This window comes from Notothenia rossii (assembly GCF_949606895.1).
Source record: "Notothenia rossii genome assembly, chromosome: 1".
Taxonomy (NCBI): Eukaryota; Metazoa; Chordata; class Actinopteri; order Perciformes; family Nototheniidae; genus Notothenia; species Notothenia rossii.
This window is the reverse complement of record NC_136912.1, coordinates 79690423-79709212: the sequence shown is the minus strand read 5'-3', so window position 1 is coordinate 79709212 and position 18790 is coordinate 79690423. Positions and strand designations below refer to the sequence as shown.

At 45.0% G+C, this 18790-nt stretch overlaps 1 protein-coding gene across 4 annotated transcripts in view; it reads right to left on the bottom strand.

The window, feature by feature from the left end:
* Positions 1-18790, bottom strand: part of slc5a5 (solute carrier family 5 member 5) — a 35138-nt gene that overhangs the window by 8941 nt on the left and 7407 nt on the right. For 3 of the 4 annotated variants that reach the window (XR_013801570.1, XM_079644231.1, XM_079644233.1), the window contains exons 1-5: positions 7601-7726; positions 6153-6560; positions 5627-5692; positions 5474-5525; positions 4836-4903 (exon numbers count right to left, since the gene is read on the bottom strand). Coding sequence is in view for 3 of the 4 variants with exons in the window: in XM_079644231.1 (XP_079500357.1) it covers positions 4836-4903; positions 5474-5525; positions 5627-5692; positions 6153-6500 (534 nt within the window). In the remaining variant the exon portion in view is untranslated. Of the gene's footprint in view, positions 1-4835; positions 4904-5473; positions 5526-5626; positions 5693-6152; positions 6561-7600; positions 7727-12095; positions 12176-18790 lie in introns of those variants that run through there. The other variant, XM_079644232.1, reaches the window with a different exon arrangement.

The following is an 18790-nucleotide window of genomic DNA, read 5'->3' as shown; positions in this document are numbered from 1 at the left end:
AGGATATGATCAGAACCAATAACAAATCATTTCAACTTGTTTATTCTTATCTTATGTTACTTAGTTAGCATTCTATCTTTTCATTTATGCATATTTGACTAATCACTCCCCTTTTAAACTGTTTTTTTTAAGGAAATTACGCCATGTGCGTCAAGTGCATTAAATATATATGCAAGTTGCAACACACACATAGTAAAACTCTGCCCCTCATGTGTGGTATCGGCTGGCATGATAGGCTGTTCAATGGGGCTGATGTGTAGATTCTGCCAGAAGGAAAATCAGCGGGGAGGTGCCACATTGCTTTTCTTCCCGACTGCAACGCTGGTCCCGCAAATCAAGCCACAACGTGATTGGTCGATATTCATTGTGGGGGAGGGGGGAGGAGGGGTGTTAGATAGATATAGAGTTGTAGTAAGTAGATAGGGTTCGCTATGATTGAGGTTTCGTTTATGCATAGGGTAGGTTCTTTTAATTACATTTCCTTTTTTGTTTTGTGTATTTTATACATTTTGGATTTGCTTGGCGAGATATTTTTAGAACATGCCCGGCGGACGTCTCAAGTTGCCCATGCGGGCGACTAAGTGCCCGCGGGCACCGTGTTGGCTCCCCCTGCTGTAGGGCATATAGCCAATATCGTCTACGATGTCATGACTATCACTTTCGATCCTTCAGCCTCATATGAGCTCTCAGACACATTCAAAATTAAACTGTCATTGCTGTCTGAGCTTGCAGCTGTGTGCGCCATTGTGCGTTTTGCATGCAGATGCTGGGATCTGGAATACGTCACACATAATTTGGCGGCATTTGAAGAATCCCAGAGAAGATCCAGAATATGGTCAACATTAAAGGGGAGATTAATGGTTATCAAAGTACAAATATCCCAAATCAGTTCAGTAACGGTTTCAAGGGGACAATATTTACTAAAATTAATGTGTTTGGATGATGGGGGGAACCCGTGTCACAGGCTCTTTCAGAGATCTATGGATACATCTCTCAACACCCATATGAAACAGAACCGTAAGGAGATTTACTTTTTCTTTATGGATATTTTACAAATCACCCCCCTTGTAAACTGTATTCTTGTTTATTAATAAAACATTTTTTACTGTCATATAGTATTTTATACTATAAGAGAATATATGAAAATCTATTCTCTTATTTTTTTATAACTATAATGATCATATACAGTAAAGATGTGCCTTTACCTCACTGAGCTGAGGTTATCAGAGCCTCTCAGTCTTTCAGGAGAGAGCTCTCCCCCCCGTGGCCGCTTACACAGTAAATTCCAATGTTAATACAAGCTGTATACGTTTTTGGGAGTTTGATTTATTTTAAATTAACACAAATACAAAATTAAAACCTATAATTGCACACTAAAACCATTATTTCAAAAAAAGATCTATTTCACATAAACCTCTGGTTTTTACTGGGGCTAGGGCGGTTCAATTTGATTCCAATTATGTGTCCCCTGAAGCCTGCGGGTTAAACACAGAGACTGTGGACCGAAGAATGAATACGAAACAGACATTAATCATCTTCAGAGGACATGGCCTGTACAAATGACAATCAATATCTATCCAAATATTAGCTCACACACCCCATCCCTCCTCCGACTCCCAGTCAGAATTGTTTAATCATTGACTACAACTCAGCAGCACATCTGAAGTGGATATGAGTTTATATTTAACATATAGCTTTCCAAGTTTAACCATTGATGTCCTGCCTGTTTGCTGGCTAATTGTTGCTATCACTGTCTCTTTCAACAATGCTCAATGGGGGATGTATTATGAGTTATACTGTTAGCTGTAAATATTGAAATACTCAGCTTTGTTCAGCTAAATAGTTATCAAAAAAGGTTAACCGTTTTTAACTAGTGAATCATTTTATCAAAGAGCCGTCAGACTTTGTGTTTTAGTCATGCTTATTAGCTAGTTAGCCATCCAATCGACCCATCTGCTTGGCTGGCTATCAGAAGATATACATTTGATGAAATCCTATGAACAAACGTCCAAAAATCTGGCTAGTTTATGTGACTAGAAACAGGGCCGTCCCTCCCTACAGGCCGATCATGCAGACTGCGTGGGGCCTCACCTTGCGGAGGGGGCCTCATCTTGCGGAGGGTGCCTGTGACGAAGATGGCTTCGTCACTGTGGACTGACGGCTTCGGGCTTTGTATATTGCACATGTGTTTTATTTTGAAAAGTGTTCCCTTTCCCCATATCTGTTGCCGTTGATTGTGTGCACCTGGTGCCCTGTGTTGTCTCCTCCCCCCTCACCTGTGTCTTGTTGGGTTAATTAGTGTGTGTATTTAGGCTCTGTTTTCCCTGTCAGTGGAAAGGTAGTGTGGGTGAGATCCTTGTGGCTGGTGACTGTGTTCACCTGGGCAGCAATATTGAGGATGTGTCACGTACCACAGCGATGAATAAATGCCCACACCGGGTTATATTTTAATTCTCTGCCTCTGCCTCCTTGCTTGGTCGGGCCGCTCAACGGTCAGCCTCACAGTGACTCAACTGAGCCGAAAATGCGGCGCACTATGCGCTTGTGCGGCGCAATTAGTGTGGCGCGGCACGGTTTTGCCGCTACGAGGATCCACTAGCCCCCCGTCCCCCATCGACGCTCGCGAAACAGAGGGCCTCATCATATAACTTTGTGTGGGGTCTCATGTTGGCCAGGGACGGCCCTGACTGGAAAGCTAAACAGATGCCTTTTAGTGCTAGCTAGTTTCAATAGCCTGTCTGCTAAGTTAAGTGTGCTAAGTCATTGGTTACAAACAATGACGCAGTTAATTCAAGAGGTTCATTTGCATATACTATGCAGAACACCCTTACATTTTGTTGTGAGTTTGCTCCATAGAAGAGTAAGTAGGGTAAAATTGGATGTCTAATTTAAAAGTGTTTTGCACTCTTGAGTTCTGATTTTGGTCTAAAGTTTTTGCTGTTTTTGATGTTCTAGCATTGAAGGTCCAATTAATGGCATGGAGTTTGCAGATTGCAACTAACTCAATGCACCTCCCATTCCCACTTGGTGATTACACCAAGCCCCTAGGCAGGGCCGGCCCTGACCAATTTTATGCCCTAGGCAAGATTTTAGCTGGCGCCCCCCTCCCGGTCCGCCACTGGCTACATGACCGTATTATCTCTCGTATTACGACTCGGAGTTCGTTTCATCCGATTCAGACTCAGAGGCATATGGTTAGAATCTGTAGAATCTGTAGGGCATCGTCTACGATGTCATGACTATCACTTTCCGATCCTTCAGCCTCATATGAGCTCTCAGACACGTTCAAAATTAAACTGTCATTGCTGTCTGAGCTTGCAGCTGTGTGCGCCATTGTGCGTTTGCATGCAGATGCTGGGATCTGGAATACGTCACACATAATTTGGCGGGATTTCAATAAACGATTCCACAAACAACAAACTATTACATTCAAAGAAACTACTTGTAGTAGATGAAGTAAATTATTCAAACGTTTAAATTAACTTTGAATAATAACACAGGAGAAACGCATCCTCTCTTTTCCTCTCTCCCTCCCTCTCTCTCCTGACAGCCCGTCAGTTTCTCATGCAGCGCGCTAAACAGTGGGCGGGGCTTCAGGTGATTATGCAGCAGCTGATCTGATCTCTCTCTCGCGTCCGGTTACACTTCACTCACGTTTATGTCCATATCAATCAGATCCAGCTCTCCTGATCGGCCTTTATAGAGAACACAGATTAAACTATTAAGAGTGAATATGGGCCGATAATGATCGGTGGCCAATCGATCGGAGCATCGGACATTTTGACTGGCAGGTTTTGAATTTATTGGTTTTTATTACATTTTACCAGCTAATTACCGGCTAACGGAAACCCTGTCCTATCCATGTGAACATGATTTAAGTGGGGGGTGGACCTAACCTCCTCTAGGGGGGTCCGGGGGCATGCTCCCCCGGGAAGATTATTATTTTTTAATATTAAAGTTAAAAGCATCAATCTGGTGCACTTTGAGAGCAACATTAGGAGATCTATGGATACCTCTCTCAACACCCATATGAAGAACTGTAAACAGATTTTCTTTTTCTTTATGGATATTTTACAAATCACTCCCCTTTCAAACTGTATTCTTGTTTATTAATAACAACTTTTTTTTACTGTCATAAATGTTATACCTGTTTTTCATCTATTCTCTTATTTTTTTAAACTATAATGATCATATAAAGGTGTGCGTTTACCTCACTGAGCTGAGGTTATCAGAGCCTCTCAGTCTTTCAGGAGAGAGCTCTCTAAAGCTCCCCCCCTGCGGCCGCTTACACAGTAAATTCCAATGTTAATAAAAGCACACAGAAGCTGTATACGTTTTTTGGGAGTTTGATTTATTTTAAATTAACACAAATACAAAATTAAAACCTATAATTGCAGACTAAAACCATTATTTCAAAAAAAGAACTATTTCACATAAACCTGTGGTTTTTACTGGGGCTGGGGCAGTTCAACTTGATTTGGGGGGGGTGGGGTGCGCCATAGTTTATGGGCGCTGTACGCAATATAGGCGTAGTTCTGTTAGTATAAGATTATAAGATGTACTTTGTTGATCCAAAATCGGGAAATAGTTTTGTTATGAAATGTAAAAAAAAAATTGTATTTCTAATTTTTTCATTTCTAACTTTTTTTTTTTTTTTTTCCCCAATGTTCGCCTATACTGCCTATGCCAAGGGCCGGCCCTGGACCCTGGCCTAGTTTTCCCTCAAAATGAAGATAAAATGTCCACATTTGGTCTTGACAGAAACCAGTCCTGCCAAACCAACTCCTCTAAGTGATATGCACATTTGATCAGATGGAAAATAGATATTTCCTTACCATTGTTGTGTACAGGGTGCAAATGATCCCAGTAGAAAACAGAGACACCCACAGATTGAGTCCAGTAGCTAAAAATAACAAAACAGTGGCAAAGTTTTAATGTGGAATATCACTTCAATGTACCAGCTTTTTTGAAGCCTATAGAAAATGACTATCACTAACAGTGTTTGAACAGCCTTCACTCTGATAACTGAATATTTGTAATCAAATATTTAAAAATGTGTGAATTTGAAAGTTCTTTAAAAAAACAGTTTTTAAACATTGAAACCAATATGCTCAACATTTGGATGAACATATAAAAAGGTTCAAACTTTGGTGTGGTTGTTGATTAGCAATTACACTGGGAAAATAGTCATTTCGATGAGCAAACTTATCGTCACCTCATTTGAATCAGTATTATTTATAATGGCATCAAAATATACTTAAAATACCAAAAGTAAATGTATCCATTTAGCCGAAGGGCCCATTTCAGTATAATGTGTATAACATTTCTTGATTATAACCAGTGATCAAAACGTATTAGTTAGCTGTTTATTTTACCACAGGTTTACATGTCAAGGTGTACGTTTTTTTGTGTAATTTAATTGTACAAATCCCATTAATGCATACAGACAGGGGCATCAGGTGATCTCTCCTACCTTGGTTGAGGATCAAAGCGGGTGCATAGATGACAATCCCTGTGTAAAGCAGCTGGGAAAAAGGAGACATAATGACATAAGCAAACACTTTGACACAGTTTGATAGGTTATGCTTGGTTAAAAACACAGCAAACACAGTGATGTCTTTCTTACCGTCGCCAGCAGAAACTGGACACTTCCTAACAGCTGCATCCCTCGACCAAATCTCATCTTCAGATACTTTGAAAGACAGACAGCTGGAGTTACAACACAACAGAGTATCTTCTCTCATCCTTCCTCACCTCTTATATTCATCCCACACATCAGACCCGCCCGCAGGTGCATTTCAACATTGGGACAGAAATCCTGACCCTCTTTCTTCACGATGGCTTGTTAGAAATAGTTTGTAATACTTTGGATATTAAAAACATATATAATACTTAATATTATGGTGCTGATTATTTTAAAAAGCTAATATAGAAATGTTTTATAACAAATAATTCCCTTTAGGCACCTGCTTTTTATATTGCTTGGTCCAAAAACCTTGAAATACTAACACCAAAAATAAATATAATATTTCTTAATAAAAAAGTATTAAAATCTTTACATCTTTGCAAACAGGTCACATTAACTATTTTGATCTTGGTCTACATGTTGTCCCTGTGCATTTAATGACAATGAATGGGGTAATAACTGGAACCTGATTGGTGCTGGTGATGCCCAGTCGAAAGAAAACTGGCAAGAAGAGGTAAGCTGTCAGCACGGAGTTGATGCTCTGTCCCAGGCACATGTAGAGGAATTTAAAGCCATAGCGAGAAGCCTCTGCGGGAACACCCAGAACCTGGACTGCTGACATAAAACTGGCACAGAGCGACAGACCGACGGGCACTGCCGGCATGCTCCGACCCCCCATGAAGAAGTCATCAGCAGTGGCTTCCCCTGACCCCTTCTTCAGGGCCTGAAAGAGTCCGATGCCCATAGAGACAAACAACATGGCAGCGAAGACTGCGTAGTCAGCCAGGACGAAGCCTGCAGATTGTTCTTCCATTATTTTACTTTGATTCCCTCTGCCTTACTGTAGTTTGGTGGATCCGGATGTTTGGTTTATCTGTCAGAGTGAATTAGAGGCAATTCAACTTTGAGCAGCAGGAGGATATCATAAACACATTGTTATGTAATGTTTACATGCATTTTTGAGAGCTAAAACAGGTGAAATGCTCATACAAAAGGTAACTGTATTGCCTAACATAATCGGATTACTGATCATTGTTATGTTAAATGGGGATTACTACCAGGATTATAATGTTAAAATACATTTTAAATTGAAGAACAATGGGTTACAACAACACAGTTTTACAATGCAAATGCTTACAGATTAAAACACCTAACCAGTCTCAACGCACACACACACACACACACACACACACACACACACACACACACACACACACACACACACACACACACACACACACACACACACACACACACACACACACACACACACACACACACACACACACACACACACACACACACACACACACACACACACACACACACACACACACACACACACACACACACACACACACACACACACACACACACACACACACACACACACTAGAGGTGTCCCGTCCCCCTTATGTGCCCAATCCCCCCCATGTGAATCACACCTGGCACACCCAATACATGATCGGTGTCTATTCTTTGTATATTTACTGCAGTTTTTCATGTATACCAGAAGTCTGATACAATATTTGCCGTTTGAAAGGGTGTTAAATGAAATTTGGTGATGATTAATGGTTTTTGTGTTAATGTAGCAGTTAAAACAGGACCGGTCAAATTTGACAGCGAACACCAAAGTAAGGGGGGGGGGAAACGAAGACAATAGGATGTTAAGAAAGTCACTTTATTGATATTTCTTTCTTTTGTTATTATTTGCATTGCAGTTGATATTGAGGTGACCCAAAAGTAAAGGTAAGATTATTTGTATAGTGTAACATTTAGATTAGTTTACTGATTACAGTAAAAAGAGAAACAGTTTGTAGTGGCAATCTCATTATGAAAGTTAGGCTGCTGCTTTACAAGATAAATACAGCTTGTTGTCGAATCACAAAGTTTATTTAAAATGTCAAGACTCACCAGCAGTGCTGCATTCAGTCCTTCTGGAATCTGTGGACAGTCTTCCTCACTCCTCAGCTGCTGCTTCACTTGCACACTAAGCACCTTCTGTCTTGCGCACTCCGCGAAAGTTCACGTGTATTCCAACCCCCCCCCCCCCCCCCCCGCCTCTCCCCCTCTATGAGTGTGTGTGTTTGAGTGTGTGCGTGCATGCGTGTCAATGAAAACATGGTGAATGTTGTGTGGTTTTATTTCGTATATGGCTTCGCCCTCTAAGGCTATCGCTATTGGGTAATCCCCCTGCACACACGCGCAGCACTGAAACACTTCAATTGCAGAGTAAACATGAGTAACAATTGTGTGAGAGATTGTTCCTCATGTGGCTCTGGGTTCATAATGAGTTATTACCAGCACAGATAAAAGCAGTATGTGAATCCTGCCTGGGGTCAGAGCACGCGTACGCGGCTCTAAACCATCAGGTAGCTTGCACACACTGCGCCCGTCTCCCCTCGGTCGACAGGAAGCGGAGAGCGGACGCTCTTTCTGCTGCGGCCGAGGAGGACGATTGGCCCGTCCAGGCTTACGAGCCAGCGGACGGGGGCCGAGTTCCGGGCAGGAGTCCGACAACTCCTGCCCCGCCTCCCTCCACGGTTCACCGTTCGGTTCTCCCTTCCCTCCTCTCCCCCGGACGGGGGAGACAGAGCCGGAGCAGGGTGCCAGCTTGGCGGCCGAACATGCTTTCCCCCTCTCCGTCACCACAGCGCTACCGGCAATAGGTGGCATCCTAGGGGAACTGCCGGATATCATACGCAAGGCGGCCGCAGACAGTCAGGAGTGACCCGATCTGGCCACGCTTCCCGGCCATCAGGAGGTTCCAGGAGGGGACGGCAGCGAACCCGAGGACCCTGAAGGCTCCGGTGGCCACATTTGTTCCCCCTCACCAAGGTGGAGGGGTTCACCCTACGTTGAGCTCCGCCAGAGACCAGTATGTCGCCCGCCAGGCCGACCGGGTGCACCAGTGTGACTTTCAGGCGGCGGCGAATAACATTGCGCTGCTATCCAACTCGGTGGTGACACTGGTAGAGCGGTCCACCACCGAGGCAGAGGAAATCAGCAAGGCGGCCAGCACGGCGCTCACTCTGTGCGCGTCCGTCGCTGTCTCCCAGGCGAGGATTTACGCGTGGGTGACACAGATCCAGCGCCACCTCTGGCTGCAGCAGGCGTCTGTTACGGAGACGGCCAGAAAAGTGCTACTGGACGCTTCAATCAGCCCGGACGGGCTGTTCGGACCCCAGTTCCACGCCATGGTGGAGTCCATGAAGACGGCCGCGGAACAGGCGGACGGCATACGCCAGCATGTCAGCTGGCTCCAGCCTGCTGAGCGCCCACAGCGGCACCCGCAGCAGCCGCGGCGTCTACGCCGGCCACAGGAGGCCGCAAGCGGAGAGACGCCCACAGCAACCGCCTCGGCGTCAGACTCGCCCTTTGGTGGCTGCAGGGGCTCCGTCCCACGTCTCCGCTCCCCCGCCACCCCAGAGACAGGGTCTCCCGGCGGCGAGTCAAAGGGGAGTGAGGCTACCCCGCTCCTGGTCTGCTCCGCGAAAGCCTCAGAGGAAGCAGAGCCGGTAATTAAACCGGTTGCCGCTAATCTGTTGATTAAGTAGACAGCAGGGCTCCCTGCAGAAGCATGCCGGTTTTAACCTATCGTTTAATAACCTGCAGAGCTCGCGGCATTCCCCTGTCCGAGATACGCCTCCTACACACAGTCATAATAACCCATGAGCGCCGTTATAACGCCACATGTGGACAGCACTGCACACACCTCCACTCATCCCCTGAGCGTGTACACACCTCATGATGACAGCCGGAGTGAAACACAGCGTGTGGAGGCTTCCTCGCAGCCCTTTCGCCTCACGGGCAGTGGCGGGGAGGTCAATGGCGTGGCTCGTCACCATGACGATCATTACAGCACATCACAGAGAAGCCAGAACGGGGGAATGAGCAGTATTCCAGGCTGAGTGCCCCCAGCGGCAGCGCCCGCAGCACCACGGCGTCAGGGCTTGCTGCAGAAGCCTGCTGGTTTTAACCTATCGGTTAATTAACTGCAGAGCTAGCTAATTAAGCCGGCTGTCACTAATCTGTTGATTAAGTAGACAGCAGGGCTCGCTGCAGAAGCCTGCCGGTTTTAACCTCTGTTAATAACCTGCAGAGCTCGCGGCATTCCTCTGTCCGAGATACGCCTCCTACACACGGTCATAATAAACCCATGAGCGCCGTTATAACGCCTCATGTGGGCAGCACTGCACACACCTCCATCCATCCCCTGAGCGTGTACACGCCTCATGATGAGAGTCGGAGTGAAACGGAGCGTGTGGAGGCTCCCTGGCATGGCTCGTCGCCATGACGACCACAGAACATCTCGAGCATGTGCGCCCGCTCTCAGAGTGGCAGCGCGTGTGTCTGATGGACAGATGGATGAGCAGGCTGATCAGCAGAGGGTACACCCTGCAGTCGTCTCCCCCCCCACAGTTCAATGGGATACAGGAAACACTCCTGTTATCCCAGGAACAGTCTTGTGCTCCATTCAGAGCTGCTGGAACTCCTGTTGAAAGAGGATATTTCCAGGGTTCCTCAAAGGGAGGAAAATCAGGGGTTTTCACTCCCGTTATTTTTCTAATCCCGAAAAAGACAGGGGGAATGAGACATCCTCGATCTGTCAGTATTCCACATGCTGACAATCAAACAGGTGCTGGAATGTGTTCACCAGGACGACTGGTTCACTTCCACCTGAAGGATGCATACTTCCACGTACCCATCATCCCAAAACACAGGAAATTCCTGCGTTTTCTCATTTCAGGGAATATCAGACCAGACAATAGTTTGCCGTTCGGATATTTCCTGGCTCCTCGCATTTTTTGGGAAGAGAAGTCTGGAGCCACTACACAGAGGATGGATGAGAGTGTGGTTTTCTCTGGACGACCTGTTATTTGCTGGCTCGCTCCAGGGAGGAAGTCGCTTTACAGACGGTACATCTCGTATCGCATCTGCCAAAGCCTGGGTTTCATAATAAATGGGAAGAAGAGCTCTCCTCTTACCTCTCACACAATCGTTTATCTGGGAGTGGAATTAAACTCAGCCAGCATGAGAGCGCGGCTCTCGCGGCAGCAAGTGGAGGAACTGAAAGCTCTCCTTCGGCGTGTCACAAGCCACACAGCCCTCACCGTGACGCAGCTGCTCGGCGTTGGCGTCAGCTAGTCACGTGATGATACCCCTGGCCCTGGATCCCTTCCAACAGGGGGACTCGAGAGGTGGTTCATTCGCTGCAGAAGCCTGCTGTTTTTAACCTATTGGTTTATAAACTGCAGAGCTCGCGGCATTCCTCTGTCCCAGATACCTCCTACACACGTTCATAATAACACACAAGCACCGTTATAACGCCTCGTGTGGACAGCATGCACACACCTCTCATCCCCTGGGCGTGTACGCGCCTCATGATGAGAGACGGAGTGAAATGCAGCGTGTGGAAATTCCTTCGCAGCCCTTTTGCCTCACGTGCAGCGGCGGCGATGGGGTGGTTCGTCACCATGACGACCATTACGGCACATCACAGAGAAGCCTCTCCCCCCAGCAGTTCCATGGGATACAAGAAACACTCCTGTCATCCCAGGAACAGTGTCTTGCGCGGTCTTTTCACTCCGCTACTTTTCTAAATCTCGGAAAAAAAAGGGGGGGGGTCGCCCCGTTGCTGTACAATCAAACATGTGTTGATTTGCACAGACAACAGGCCAGCAGCTTACCTCAATCACCAGGGAGGAGTACGATCTGCGCAGCTTCTGAACGCAGCCAGGCGGCTGCTGTTCTGGGCGCGCACACACGTTGCTCTCATCAGTGCAATGTATATTCCCAGCGAATTGAACAGAGGGGCTCGCAGAGCGCAGCAGCCGTGTTATGCGAGGAGTACGGAGACTCAGACCTGTGTCACACGCACTGGCGCCTCAGTGGGATTTGGCTTTGGTGTTACGGCCCCTACACACGGCGGCGTGCGTTGTCGCCATAGACTGTATATATAAATGGACGTAGGGTCCGTGACCTCACCCATAGGATTCTGCAGAGTTGCCGAGAAGCCCTTAGTAGGCGGAGTCGGCCACTAACGGCTCGACAGTGACGTCAGAGTTCAACTCCCGCCTTCTCCAGCCTGCTCCAAATAAGGGCAAAGAGGCGGGACCTGCTGCCACCGAGCTGAAAGTTCCAGAGCTAGCTGAAGCTACCAAGCTAAGCTAACATGCTCCCCATCTGCACACCGCCGTGGCATTTTACGTTTCTAAGGTAAGCGGACATGAAACTACTCAGCAAAACTATAAATAATAACAGAAAAAACCCTCAACTTCACTGGTGTGTAGGTGATCTAGTATTGGTTAATGGAATGTATATCAGTGTATTAAAGTCAATACTTCATTTATTTAAACCAATATCTTTCTTGATTCTTTGTACAGTATGAAAAAAAGAGTCTTTGTACCTGAGCTGAAGTTCACTGCTGTGAGGAGTCCAGTTCTGTCTCTCACTCTCTGGTCCCGCCTGTCTGAATCACCTGGACAGCTTAAACAAACAGATATATATGTAAAGTACCATGTGTACAAACAATATAAATTATTCTCTTCTGTTGAACATGTTGGATTGTGTATTGTCCGAGTCAGGGTCCTTTTTATTTTACTGTAACTTTGGAAGTTGTGTTACCAATGCTTACTGTTTATTTGATACCCATTTGGTAATGCAATTCATAAAAACAACAAGGTTTGGGTTCGTTCTTCAGATGACTGACGTTAACGTGTAAGCTCAATAATGAACTCCAGCTCAACCAACCATATTGTAATATCTAAGTAATCATCTTGAAATATGACATTAATAATTGTAATATATACACACATCTTATTGTGAGGTTGATTTCACATACACTACTACTTCAACATTAGCTTGTCTACATACTTGAGCATAGCCAATTTAAATTAACCTTAGTGATGCATACAGTTCCTACCTACATAATAAAATATCTCTCTAAGTTACAAGGATGACCCTATTTTATCAACCTCAAAAAGAAGCTGTTTGTTCAATAGTATTATCCCACTTTACACTTAACACTTCTCTATTTCGTTTTAACCTTTATATATACAGTCTATGATTTTAACTTGGAGGCTACGATTAGCATCGTTAGCACCGATGTAGCTACCACTCGCTTAACATTCATTACGTCGATTAAAATCATTAACAAATAAATAAAGCACTCGAATTTCACTTACCGCAAAACCGCATTCATGCACCGTCTGTTTTAACCGCAGAGCGAGTCACAATAGCCCGATATATAAGCATGAAGAACAAATAACCACGGCAGGCTTCAAGTTGTGTTTCCTGGCTGAGCTGAACAGGCAGAGTCCCTGTAGCTAGCTTCACGGAGCAGCTAGCAGAGAGACAAGAAGCTAGCAGTAGCAGTCACTTGACAGAGCAGTCACTCAATGTGATCACGCCCTAATTTATGCAAAAACTTTAAGACCTAATATAAATAAAAGGGTCGTGTTAGAAAACAATTCACTCACAGATCCATAATCATGAAGGTGGAATCTAACTATATCGATAATAAAATGTATGGAGCCAGGGGTAGAAACATGTTTTTTTCTGCTGTAAAATTGGGCATTTTAACACGGGGGTCTATGGAAATTGCTCCATTCTGCAGTCATCGCCTATCGGCCAATATATGGACTGCACTATGTAGAACTTCCGTATTGGCGTCCCGGCTCTTCCCCAGAGTTTGCCGCTTGGTTGTCGCTTGCCGGCGGGGGGGGGCTGAAACTCGGCCAACAACCAATCACATGAATCTCCCGCCCCAGACACACAAGCACGCGGTTTGATTGGCTAGAGCAGGGGTCTGCAACCTTTTTGACCAAAAGAGCCATTTTGCTCCTTTTTCCCAAACATTTTTTTGTCTGAAGCCGCAAAACATATTTCATAGCTTGATAGCTAATAAAGTTGTATTTATTGTTATATCAGACAAAAACTATTTTTTTTTTGCATTTATTAGGCTATTTATTACATTATATAAAACTGTTAACCTATAACAAGAAACAAAGAACTCCTATAAGGAGAATTAGAAATAATACACAGGCCTACTTTAAAATAAATTAAACACAGCACTTGAGGAGTCATCTGCACATTTGAAGGAAAAAAAAATATTATTAAAATGGGCCCACTTTGAAATAAATAAAACATATAGCTGCACCCTAAAAAGAGTTAAAGGTAGGGTAGGTAAGAATGGAGAAACCAGCTCGAGTGCGCTAGAATTTGAAAATACACAACCGGAACAAATATGCCTCTTCCTTCAGACTTTCTCACAGAGTCCCTCCTCCAACACACACGAACGCGCACATGACCAATGAGGGCACGAGATAAGTTTGTGATGGAAGGCTGACAGGCAGGTAGGCCATCCAATCATTTTAGCCCGGCCGGCTAAAATGATTGGTCGTGCTTTTTACAGCGCTACGGCTTCCACAGATTAATTTGTTTATGTATTTATTGTCAAAGCATTTAATATATTCATTGCTATCGGGACGTTAAGAGCATTCCATGGAATACAACAAAAACTGTTTTCTGAAATAAATGACATACCCCATTGAATTATGACTGAAGATCGTCAGCTGTCTTCCTCTCCCGTGTTGTTCCTCGACACGTAAAGGCTGCAGCACCTTTGACAACTTCTCTCCACATATCAAACATACCGGTAAACCAGCATCGTTTGCTGTGAAAGCATATAACTCTGTCCGCACAGAATTAAATCCTGTGTTCCTCCGGTACTTTTCTGTGATTTATCCATAGTTCGCTCATCGAGCCGGGGGTCAGGTTATTCGCCTCCAAGAAAAGGCGCTCGCGCGGGACCGTAGCAGGATGTGACGCATATTTTAGTTGACCTAATTAAAACCGTTTTGTTTTTTATTTATGTGTCACAGTATCACCTCAAAATACAAGATACGAAACATTTTCAACCATGCAACAAAATATAAATAGTCCTACAAATACTTTTATTTTATTTCCTTCTTATTTTTGTCTAAACTCAAGGGAGCCAGAGCAGAGGGCTTAAAGGGCCGCATGCGGCCCGAGGGCCGCGGGTTGCCGACCCCTGGGCTAGAGCTTGGACTGGCATATGATTCGATTGGCTGACGCCTCCATTGAGGCGCCAAAAGTAGAACATTGCTCTACTTTTGCAGCGAGCACCGCGAGAGAAGCTACGCTTTGCTCCCACAATGCAGTTCGGCGAATCGTGACATCCCCCCATTCAAAGTGAATTGGCAGAAGCGTTGAAGCGGCAACGCACGACGCCGTGTGTAGGGGTCATTACGCGCACTAAGCAAAGCCCCATTTGAACCTTTAGACCAGGTTCCCCTTAAACTGTTGTCAATCAAAGTAGTATTCGAAAAGGGTGAGTGATTTGTCTGCTCTCTCTGTGGCTCCGTCATTCCTCCGGATCCAAGGAGATGGCAGTTCAGCTGTTTTACGCCCTAACCCGGCTTTTATGCCAAAGGTCATCACAAGCTCTTTTAGAGTCGAGAGTGATCACCTTGGAAGGCTTCTTTCCCCCTCCTCACAGGTCGGAGGAAGAAGCCGTCTCATCTCCTCTGTCCTGTGCGCGCGCTGTCCTGCTAGTGGCGCGCACGGCTGCCTTGCGCCATTCTCAGCGCCTGTTTGTGCATTATAGAGAGCGCTCGATCAGGCAGCCTCTGTCTGCACAACGGCTGTCACACTAGCTGTGTGAAGCTGTGTCACAGGGATATGTCTCCTCTTGGGTGGATCCCCCGGAGAACATCAATGCGCACTCCACCAGAGGAATGTCCTCCTCCACGGCTTTGCACGGAGGAATGTCAGTGGAAGACATTTGCACTGCTGCATCTTGGTCTTCCCCCTGTTCATTTATTCAATTGTATTTGAGGGATGTCTCCAATTCCTCTCTGACACACCCTGTACGGAGTGTCTTGTCAGAGTGAGGGACGTCAGGGATCCAGCTGTGCGCTCTCCTGCCTGTCTGCACGCAGAGAGCTGCTGTTCCCCCTCTTTTTGTCACTGGGCAAAGTATGACCTTCGTCTCTACTTCTCACAGCGGCAGGTATGTATTGTTCCCAGCCTTCGTCCCCTCATGGAAAATATTCATGTTATGCTATATTCCAGGGACGGTAATGCGCCATTACGCATGGCGCAATAGGCATGGGTTATTATCTGAGCAGGTGTGTCTGTGCTTCTAGTACCGGGCGGACCCAGTGGGGCGCAGACTACATCATGCTTCGCCCCTTAACCCAATAGCGATAGCCTTATGTTGCGTTCACACCGGACGCAATGCGAATATTCGCTTCGCTCTAATCGCTCCTATCGCATCGCTCTAAACGCTCGAGTTTCACCGCGGTTGCCAGCTGTGTTTACTCGCATCATTCAAACAAGACGCGCTGGCTCGGGAGCTACAACTATAACAAAATGAACATATTTACCGTGATTAAATTGTAATCCACGTTTCTAAATGATGCCGACGTAACAACATACTGATACCGGTTAGTAAAAACCATAAATTAATGCTTGAAAAGTCTGCAGACAAGACGGCAGGCGAAAAACCTTTTAAAATGCTTGTTTTCTGAATGGAGATTGGGTCGACCAGGCTAAGCTAACGTTGTATATGCTCATTCCACACTCATAACAACGGCCTACAGACATAAATAAACCAGCGACTGTATTCGCCATGACACAGACAGTCTGTGGTTTGTACTTGTTTAACTTTTGTACAGTTTCTGAACAGATATGAGGAGCTGTGATCTCTGTGTGCTAACTGCTAACAGCTAATGGCTGATGTTTTCTGGTTGAACGTCAGTGACGGCAGGTTGAGATCCTCACCTCTGATTGGCTTCCGCGAGAACGCGTCACGTGAATTTGACGCTCGAGTTGAAAAAATTGAACTCTCACGTTTGACGTGGCACAGTTCAAATCGCCTCAATCGCGTGATTCGCGCCGCGTCCACCGCTTCAATTGCGCCGTCGGAGCGAATTCGCGTCTGATCTCTGGGCCCAGAGTAAAATGCTTTGGTGAGCATAAACTAGAGGGGAACAGGCAACACCAGTGTGATTTTGGTGACGTTGTGACTATCCTGGCCAAAACTACAGGGGGCGCTTCAAAATCCGGCAGCTCTAGCACCTACACTGCCGGATATGGAATCCCCTCTTTAGTTTTGTACCTGCTGGGCCCAGAGTAAAATGCTTTGGTGAGCATAAACTAGAGGGGAACATGCAACACCAGTGTGATTTTGGTGACGTTGTGACTATCCTGGACAAAGTTGCAGGGGGGGGCCATATCTGGCAGGAGAAATACCTCCTCCGCTGAACATGTTACAGAGAACAGTGCAGATCTTCCCTATGGACACCATGATGAACCTAGTCTGAAAAAAGGAACATTAATAGTGTGATAGAGGCACAGATATAAGATCAATAATACACTTTATTTTTAGGGCACCTTTCAAAACATTCAATGTCACCTTAAAATAAAATGTAAAATCAAATATGAGTGGCATTACAATACAAACAATCGTTGAGTAGGAAACCACAGAGGAAAATTACATTCAAACGAGCAATTCAAACGAGTGAAGCCAGTTTGAACAAATTATCTTTTAGGCTTGATCGAAAATAACAGTGTCTGACATTATCATATTATATATGTTATATCATTGCTTACTATTCGTGGTTATCAAGAAATGGGACTATACTGACAAATGACATATTATCCTTTCATCGTCTGTTCTGTAAGTTGGAACAACGGAGTGGGACTACACTTAAAAACGGTTCTAATACGAATATTGTGTCCTTAAAACGAGCCACCTCGCAATTGTATGCACCTTGCTAGTTAATCTGATGGGAAATATATCATTCAAAATAGAGAAAGTAAATAATTTCTTTCGTTTTAGAGTAAGTAAATCATTTCTTTCGTTTTTCCGCTTACAAAACTAGGCGAACGCTCAATACACGCGATGACGTGACTAGGGGTGTCACGGTTACCGGTGTAGACGGTAACCGCGCTAAAATATTTTGACGGTGAGATAACCTTCTGAATTTCAAAACACGGTGTTATGTCGGTGGGTTAAATTACCGCACACCGTTACACCGGGAGAGCTTTCATTTCCCTAATACTCCCACGGTTACACTGTATTACACTGTTACCGCGCTAAATACTTTGCATTTCAAAACATAATGTTATCTATGTGCGTTACTAGAGCTCTACACCACACACGTGACACTTTCGAACGTTCGCAGGCGCCACTAGTCCTAGGTTCTTTTATCACACTCTCTCACTTTAAGCATGGCAGCAGAAGAAGGAAGCCGCGATGGTACCATTTTTCCACCTTCTAAGCGCAGAAGATCAGAAGTGTGGTCCTACTTTGGATATTTAAAAAACTCCGAGGGGCAACTGGTGGAGGACGGTGCCCCCGTGTGCAGGACATGCCGGCGGAAGGTATCCGCGAAAGGGAGCAACACATCGAATTTGCTCACTCATCTACGAGACCATCACCCGCAGCTGCACAGCCAGTGCAAGGTATATTTGTTAATATTAACACATAGTTTTAGCTGAAATGCTCGAAATAACTTTTGCCTTCGGGTAAAGGGGAAATGTAACAATTATATCCGACTGTCAATAATGTTAAATCTTGATAATAATCATTTACATTACATTAGCAAATGCACCTGCTCTCGTGTGTTCACCATTCTTAGATCGGCGCTAAACGCCATTCTAAGCTAAGTTGAATAGCTAAACTTTGATATGCCATGAGACAGTGAAAATAGTGCAGTGAAACACATTAATGATTAAGTTACTTCTGACTTTGGGTCAAGGGATAATGCAACGATATACCCGATTGTCTAAAATGTTAAACCTTGATATTAAATGTCAGTGTAAGCACGCCCACTGCTAGCATTTTAAAATACATCCTACTGCGGTGCCATGCTCTATTCGTTGGTAGCTAGTGCACTACTAAACGCCATTGTAAGGCGCTAAACAGCTTAGTTCTCATACAGTACTGGCTTCTTGCCTAATAACCTAAACTTACCATTTACCTGCATCAACATTACACTTTTAAGGTAATAAATTAATGTAGGTATTTGACTTCATACGCAAACTTGATGATTGTTGAATAGTAACTTAATG